Source organism: Anthonomus grandis, chromosome 19 (genome assembly GCF_022605725.1).
Source record: "Anthonomus grandis grandis chromosome 19, icAntGran1.3, whole genome shotgun sequence".
Lineage (NCBI taxonomy): Eukaryota > Metazoa > Arthropoda > Insecta > Coleoptera > Curculionidae > Anthonomus > Anthonomus grandis.
In genome coordinates, this window is record NC_065564.1 from 2,428,717 (window position 1) to 2,437,604 (window position 8,888).

Genomic DNA, 8,888 nt, shown 5'->3' on the forward strand with positions numbered 1-8,888 from the left:
TATAAAAATGGTATGGTAGGCATTTCAGATTATTTTATGTAAATCCCCTATTAATATAATGTGTCAGAATTATATTAATAATAATTTACATGAACGGTTCGATATTTTTGTTGACACTATAAGGTCTATTATAGAAAGTATAAAGTAAATACATGATGCAGAGTCTTTTTAGTATGAAAGAAAGAAAGAAAATGTGCTATATTACGTAAGAAAAAACGTAATCTTGTGTACAAGCATCCTAAAAACTAAAAAATTCCAAATTCACTTTAAATTTCAAACAAACGTAACATCTAAAACACTTTACCATTAAATTTACACACATTACTAAAATTAATTATAACAAAACAAATTGAAAAAATAAAAAAAAGCATCTTTTTGATAAATTTGATTAAAAAATAAGTAAAGCTGTCAATAAAACGGAATTTAGAGGAAGTAAATTAAAATATTTAATAGGAAAGAAAACTAAAACACTAAAATGATGTCAGAGCACGGGTCAAAAGGTATCATTAAAAAAATCGTCGAGGCCATAATATGCCCTGGATAATAAACGTGATTTTAATTTCTTTTTGAATTTCTTAACTTCTAAAATTTGTCTGATACATAGAGGAACATTTAAGAAAAAATGTTTTTTTCGTAATATTTTATTAGGTCGTGAAAGTTGTGCATGTCTTTTGGAATCATTTTTTTAAAATATTTTAGACATCTTAAGTCTGCCACCTTTATTAACGGACTGTTTAATTTTCCTGGGCGAATTGAGTCATATCTCATCAAGTTCGGGTTGTCAAAATTAAAAAAGTACGAGTGGTCTAAATATTCAACTTCTAAAGGCATTGGGTTTTTTCTGGCATCTTTTATAATATTAATGTAGTCTGTAGGTAGAAAAATATATTTTTCCTTCAATTCAATAAGGCTATGAGAAGAGTCACACTTTATTTGAGTGTGACCCTTCTCAAGAAATTTTTGTTCAATCTCAATATTAAATTTTGTTGCAAGAAAGGACAATGCATTGGACAGAACGACATTTTTATTTTGATAACCGCAACTGTCCGAGTATAAAATAATAGGTTTTTTGTCTGCCTTTTGTTTGATGATGCAGGTTACAAAAACTGAACAACATAATTCCCCTTCTGTTTCATTCCACAGGAAATTTTTGCATGCATGGCTTGACAAGTTGTAGATGGTAAAATTGTGTATCTGCAATTTTGTTTTATAATACAAGGAGCTTGCTTGTAATTGAGGACATAATTTGACGGCCTGTACGTCCATTGTAAAGCAATAAATAGACTGATCTTGTGCTTTATTCTTGTCGAAGTCTTTTTCCTTTCGAGCATGATCTTTTGCTAAAATATGATTGTGATAAACATGTTCGTCAATCTGATTCATTTTGCATCCACAGCATAAATCGCACTGATCCTTTCTAGGCTTAAACAATGCAAGATATATTTCGTCAAACTCTTTTAGAAAAGTACTCATTGACAAGGGCAGCACATCTTCGTTTAGACATTTGTTTTTATAAAGTTGAAATACGTCAGTTTTTGATTTAAAATATTCCTCTAGACATAACTTGTTTGACTTTTTGCGGCAGTAGTGACTTTCAATTTTAGGCAAACTATCTAAAAATAGGTGCAACTGTTCTAGCTTTTTATTTCGTTCAACTGAATGTACTGATGTATTTTTTTTATTAGTCTTATTTTTGTTTATGTCCTCCTGATTGTTTTGTGTTCCAAACACTGATCCCTCATTAACCCAGTGTCTAACCATTCGTTCTTTTATACCTAGCGTACCAAGAAATGTTTGCTTGCACACTTGGTGTTTTCCGTCCTCAATTTTTAAATAGTACTGAAAGGAACCTTGTCTTCTGGATGGATTTTTTGTGTAACTTCTTTTTCTTTCAACGTAATTAGTTATGTGCAAAACGTAAAGCCTATTTTACTCCCGGATTTCTTCTGATTGTCGGATTTCTTCTGACATTAGGTGGCAGAAACGATTTGCTGCTTTTTTACAAAAACTCGACATACATTTAGGTCCAAGTATTCTTTTATTTCTTTTTGTATCGTGTTTAACTGTCCCGTCTTTAGATCTTGTGTATCCAATGTACTCTTCTCCCATCATTCTTTTTCTTTTGTTGAAATTTTTATCCCATAATTCTTTATTAGCTTTTTTCTTCCTTCTTTTTTCAGCTATTTTTGTATCTATAAAAAAAAAGAAATTGATTCTCAAATAGGTTTTGCAACCCAAAATCGAATATGATGGGAGAAGATTTTCGAATAGGGGTCCAATAAAAGTAAAGCTTCTTTATTTAAATATCGACGTTCGACTTTTATCAAGTTATCTTTAGGACACTACAATGGTAAACGGATTTAAAATGTTTATTTTTTTTTAATTATAAAAAAACTTATAATATCTGGTTTCCATCGAGGGGTCCTGAGGATGACTTTACTGAAGTCGAAACCTCGACATTTAAGTCAAGAAATTTTAGATTTATTGGGCCTCTACCCAACAATTTTCTCCCATCTTTAGTATTTTACTGATGTTAAATTTTACCTTCAGACTGTACTAAACCTGGGCTATCTTTATTTGGGATATTATCTTCGTCTGAGTTATGTTCATGCGAGTTTTCTTTATCAGGGTTATCTTCATCTGGGTTACTTTGATTTTGTTCTTCATTTAAGTCGTGTTCATCGTATAAATTCGGAATCAAAATTATCTTTGGGCTCTTGTACATCTTTAGCTTGGCAAATCTTGCTTTTAAGTTCCAATAGAGATGGGTCATCTTCATCTATTTCATCCGTTTGGGGTGCTTCAATAGTATTATTTAAGTCGATTATTGGCAGACTGTCATAGATTATGTCTGCGGAATCCAAAAAATCAACGTTCACGCAGCGATTATCAAATGGGTGTTGAAAAAAGTTATTGACAACTTCGTTAATTACTTCTAATCGTAAGGCACATTGTACATCATATCGTTAATATTTACTTCGTCATTGATGAATTTGGGTTCATTAGTAATAGTTTCGGTTTGATTTAAAGCCATTGTCATTATCTTTGCTACTCTATTAGAGATTTAAAACAAATAGTCCGTTTAAGTAAAAGGCTTACAATATCTACCCATAACAAACTTTAAAGGTAAAATAAAAAAATAAATAGCTATAACCAGTTTTACTCTAAATAAAAAAATTCTTTTTCGTTCAATTTCTATAGGTGTCACAGTATTTTTTTTTATTTATAATTTGGCTTAAAATGCTTTATAAATTATTCTTATAGATTTTGCTCAGACAAACCCATACAAATACATTTATTTATAGCTCTAATACGACCTAAGCCACAAAATACATGGTATCGTTACGTCGTATTAAGCAGTAATTTTTATAAATATGTCGTATCCAACATGGTTATTCAGAATTACAATACGACGTGTATGACCTAATTATTTAAAAGGCAAATATTGTTACTATAATTTTATAGTATAAATAAATTTAAATGCGTTAAGAAAATAATAGATATTACAATGTAACTTACCTTCGGCATTTTGAAAATATAGACACTTAAGATACTCTTTTTAATTGTAATAATGCAACAAAGTATAGACAAAGTATATACTATCAACACTCACTTAGTAAAACCATGGAGCGACTGTGGTATATACCACCTATTAGAAAGAAAAAAATCAGCTGTTTTATTTACGACATATTAGAAAAGGCGCCTAACAAATATTTCTAGTTAAATGATTTTTACGTTATATTAGAATTCGAAGGAACACAGCGAATTGAAACCATTTTTGTAAAAAAACGTAAAATCGGAAATTTGTGGGATACGTCTTATTAGAATATTGGTATCGATATAAGTCATATATGTATATAGATAGTCTGTTTAAGTACATAGAATGTTAAGCATTTTAATTTTTATACATAATTTGGTAATTTTTTTTTATTCTTACCTGTAATTGGGTAACAAACCTGTTGGAAATAAATGCCTCTTTTTTTTATATGGTAAATATGCTCGCAAAATGCAGAACTATGGTAAGAATCTTGACAAAAAAATATTAATAACGACGTAAATAATTTATTTAACAGGCCGTTTTTTAACAAATTGAGTTTAAATACGAGTAAGTCCAAATTTGATGTCTTCACTAAGAAATCCAAAAATGGTCAGGTGAGGTTATGAAAAAACTAGTCCCACTCTGACAGCCATAATTCAGCTGCATCGCTGTCTTTGGCAACGCGGTTTGCGGCTAGTTATAGTGAAATGATGAAGCTAGATGCCAGTATACTCGGCTTCATCCAACTAGTTGAGAAACAAAAAATATGACTATCAGAAGATGACCTATTTTTGTAACTTTGAAAAAATGGTGAAAAGTAGTCCCACTCTGATTAAAAAACATTGAATTTAATAGATTAGATTACCAGCTAATACTAAGGACTGTGATGGTTTGAACCGGTTTAAAAGACCGTTGAAAACATTTGTTTCATCGCTTAATTTTTATCTTTTATATCGTAGACCTACTATTAATTTCTTTTATTTTTATTTATTGACATGAGAGTGCGTAGTGTGTTCTTTGTTTTTTTTTTTAACTTTGTTGAGTTTTTATTATGTAATTAATTACTATATTATAATAAGCTTTGTAGCTTGATAAAGTAAATTATTATTATTATAGATTTTTGCCTTGCGGCAATCACACTCCCGTTTTACGGGGAACATTCACTTATCCCAGATATCTAAGATAACAAATGGATTAAGCTCTGAGGGGACCCTTTCCAGGTTGTCGGGCCCTGGATGGTGTTCGGTCTTCTGTACCCATGAACTTTCTGACGACCCGCGCTGTACCCCGCTTTTGCATGTTTTTGTAGTGGTGCTCACTTAGTCCCAGTTGTTTGAGGTTCTCTACAAGGGTTTTTGATATCAAGTCCAGTTGACGAGATTATTGTCGGAATTGTTTGAACATGCTCCATCTCCCATTGCCGTCTGATTTGCCCTTCAAGATCTCGATATTTCATGATCTTTTCGTTGTATTTTCCTTGGAGGTTATTGTTATTAGGTACCAGCAACGTCAATCAGCGTGGTTCTCCTTAGTCGCTTATCCACTGGTCTATTGTTGACAGTTCTTTGGTCGGTGAGAACAGTTCGGTCCCATTAGTACAATTTATACTCGCCATTTTCAAGAACTGGATCTGGAGTATAATTGTAATATGGAACTTTGTCCGTCGTCGAGAGGTTCAGTTTAACTGCAAGTTCTCGGTGCAGTATTTTTCCCACGCAGTCATGACGTGCCTTATACTCAGTTTGGGCAAACGTTTGACATCCTCCCGTTGTGTGTTGGATGGATTCTGTCACTTGGCATCCATATCGACATTTGTCACTACTCTGTACTGAAGGATCCGAAATAATGCACTTCAAGTAGTTTCTAGTTGGAATAACTTGGTCTTGTATGGCCAAGAGGAAACCTTCCGTTTCGGGAAACAGTTGTCCCGAAGTTAACCAGTAGTTCGACGCGTTGGTGTCGACATGTCCCTGGCCAACCTCGTTGACGGGTCTCCCGTGCAGTGGTTTTTGTGCCCATGATCGATGTTTTTCTTCATCAGTGACGTGGTGACTTTCGATTTCGCGATTCTTCAGTTTCAGAGGTGTAGAGTCATCGACCTCGCATATAGCACGGTGCAGAGCGGACGATCTTGCCTTTTCATGAAAGAAATTTCTCGGAACTGAAATTTGTCGGTCTAACTGTTTGCCAATGTCTGCCAATCCTCTAGCTCCCTGATGTCTTGGTAGCGTAGTTCTTTCTGTGGCACTTCGAGGGTGGTGTTTTTGAGCGTTAGTCAATAATGTTCGTGCCTTCCGTTGCAAGTTCTGGATGTCCGTCTTGCTCCATCCCACAATTCCAAAGGAATATGTTAGTGCTGTACAGGCATACGTATTCAACGCCTTAAATAGATTCTTACTGTTGAGGCTCGTTTTCACTACGTGCTTTACTCTTGTTGTATACTCAGCAGTGAGTATATCTTTCATTGTTCGGTGGTCTATTCGCGCTGCCTGCACCATTCCCAGGTATTTGTATGTATCACCCTCTTCCATGGCATCTATAGTTTGGCCATCCTGCATCTCGAAGGATCCCGGCTGCATCTTTCCTCGTACAATGTTGTTAATACGCCACTTATCCAGCCCAAACCTCATTCCGATATCAGCAGAGAATTCCTCCACGATGTTCAGCATCTGATCCAGTTGATTACTAGCGGTACCCATTAGCTTTAGATCGTCCATATAGAGCAAATGATTGACTCTTGCGATTTCCCTACTATTCTTCTTAATAGCAAAGCCGTAAGAGGTGGAATTGAGTCGAGATGATAGAGGATTCATGGCTAGACAGAACCAAAGTGGACTCAGAGAGTCCCTTACGGATCGGTATTGTGTTTGTCTCAATACTCTCTCCAGTAGGAAGTTGTAGATGCATAGTTGTTCTCCATATCGCCATTGTGCTCTCCAGTAGAGTCACAATGCGTTCATCTATTTTATATATCCTAAGGACATCAATAAGCCATTCATGTGGGATAGAATCGAAGGCCTTCTTGCAATCGACATAGGCGGTGTAGAGATTTCTCTTACTACTATAGGCCTGGTTGCAAATTACGGAGTCGATGGTCAATTGCTCCTTACTGAAACTACTCCTAACTGAAATGTTTGTGGTGTTAAATGAATAGTTTTACCGGTAAGTCGTATTTTAATATTGTAATTCGCGTCTATGCATTGTTGTTTTTTTATACCAGGGTTGATTTCTACTTTTAGATCTGATGATGCCTTAGGGACGAAACACGTGTAATCTAGTTTTTTTTTTTTAAAATACTTAAACATACTCTGTGATCGTTGCCTTTGTGTCCCTCCAATCTCTGAATACTTTGAAAGGAAAAGTGAGGTTGGTTTGTTTAGGTGGCAGTGACGGCGAAAGGGACCGAAGATACACGAAAGGAGCGCGCAGGTCCCGAAGCCGAGACTCGCAGTACAGCGAACCCTACCGGCACAAACCGGAACCCGCCCTAGTTGCAACGCGCTCCACCCGTTCCAAGTCGCGTAAATCGATGGAACCCGATGGTTACGTGGAGATGCCCTCCTCCTCCTCCTCGAAAAAGTCTCCTTTAGCCGGCGCTGACGTGGAGAAAAAACCGCCGAGCGTCGGCAGGAAAAAGGGCTTGAAAGACAAGGAGGGCGAGCAGCCTCCCAGGAAAGGAGGAGGGAACGTCCTCAGGACCAAATCGTTGTTCGACAACGATTTCGTCCCGTCGGACGAGAGTCCTATAATCCGCGAGGTCGGAAGTAAGTTTAATTTCGAAAAACCGGAAACGGAACCCGTGCAAATCGTCAATAGGTCTTTGAAAGGTCAGTTTTCGAGGGTGGGAGGGCCTGAAACTAAGGTTTTCTCTTTGGTAGGTTTACGTCAGCAAAGTTTGTTCGATAAATCGCAGCTGCGACTAGAGAAATCCTTCAAGGAGCGTCGCGGCGAGTCGTTTCAGGAGCCGAGACTGTCGCCGCACTACCAGGGGAAACCGCGGAGCCCCTTCGAGGACGATTTCTCCCCGAAAAGCGACAAGAGCGACCTCCCGCCGCCGCCTCTTTCTGAACCCAACAACGGTGGCGCCATCTCGAGCATCAAAGAGGAGCCGGATCTGCACGAAGAGGAAGAGGATGAAGACGATGACGAAGAGGAGGAGGAGGAGGACGACTCGTTCACCAACTTGAAAGCGCCCCCCAACGGTCGGAAACGGTTACTGAACCACGTCAATTTAAAAAAGTCCGGCTCTGTAAATATTTTTAGGAGGGAGAGCGATCCGTTCGACGACGATTTTTTTATTAGCGCCCAGGAGGGCGGGAGGCAACAGGAGTTGAGGTGGACCGAGGAGTTCGAGGATTCGGACGGAGGTAGGAAATAATTTCTGCTTTTTTTCCAGTTTACGACTAAATCTGTCCGATCCCCCGTAAAACCGCATCAAAGTAGGTTATGATATGATAATGATGAGTTGGCCTTCACTTTGACAGGCCGTAAACGTCAAAATGTGACGTCGACTGTCCTCGATGGGTCAATTCGCACCTTTAAGCAATGCTTTCGTGATTGTAAACATGCCAGTGAAACAAAATGGCTTCTCTCTATCTCTCCCGTATTGCCATTAATTTTAGTTAATTTATTGTTATTCGTGTAAACTGAACGCATCTAGGTACTTATTGTAGGATAATTTATATAAATACGAATTAAATTTATATATGATATATATATATATTATATTGAACAAATATTGGTTTTTTTCTTCCTTATTATGTCTTTTATTTTTTAGGTGAATTTTAGGACCTTTTTGTTAGCTGTAAGGACTTTCAAATAATTGAATTCTAAATTGTTGTGATATATCTTTGTTTTGAAAATAAATCTCAGTTGAATATGCGTGTGTGCCTTCGTTTTTTGTGAAGATTCGTCCTGTTTTACTCTAGTTTCCACTAATTTATGAAAAAATAATCAGGAAAATAAATTTTATAAAAAAAAATCATTACTCTATTGATATCTAACCAGTTTTACCCTAACTTCCTCTAGTTAATTAAAAAATCCTCATTCTACACTTTAAAAAAATATTTCAGGGTCATTTATATTAAGAAAATAGTTGTTTTGTTGTTCCCGTTTTACTCCCGTTTCCACTGGTTAATTGTATACAAAAAAAAATTCAGGATCATATATTCATAAAAGTATGGTCTTAGGCTAAACGTCAATCACGTTTCTTGGGATGTAACTAGTTGTGATTCCTATAAGCAGATAATATTTATATTTTAATTAGAAAATTAATTTTATTAAGAAAAATCATTGCTCCAATAATATCTGAGCAGTTTTACCCTAGCTTCTCCTAGTTTATTAAAAAACC

At 36.1% G+C, this 8,888-nt stretch overlaps 1 protein-coding gene across 8 annotated transcripts in view; it reads left to right on the plus strand.

The window, feature by feature from the left end:
- Positions 1–8,419, plus strand: part of LOC126747689 (uncharacterized) — a 30,026-nt gene extending 21,607 nt beyond the window's left edge. For 4 of the 8 annotated variants that reach the window (XM_050456478.1, XM_050456475.1, XM_050456477.1 and 1 more), the window contains exons 12-14: positions 6,919–7,365; positions 7,417–7,905; positions 8,023–8,264. In XM_050456478.1, coding sequence (XP_050312435.1) covers positions 6,919–7,365; positions 7,417–7,905; positions 8,023–8,183 — 1,097 coding nt within the window. In that variant the 3' untranslated portion in view covers positions 8,184–8,264. Of the gene's footprint in view, positions 1–6,918; positions 7,366–7,416; positions 8,265–8,315 lie in introns of those variants that run through there. The other 4 variants (XM_050456483.1, XM_050456482.1, XM_050456480.1 and 1 more) reach the window with 4 other exon arrangements.
- Positions 8,420–8,888: the final 469 nt, after the last annotated feature.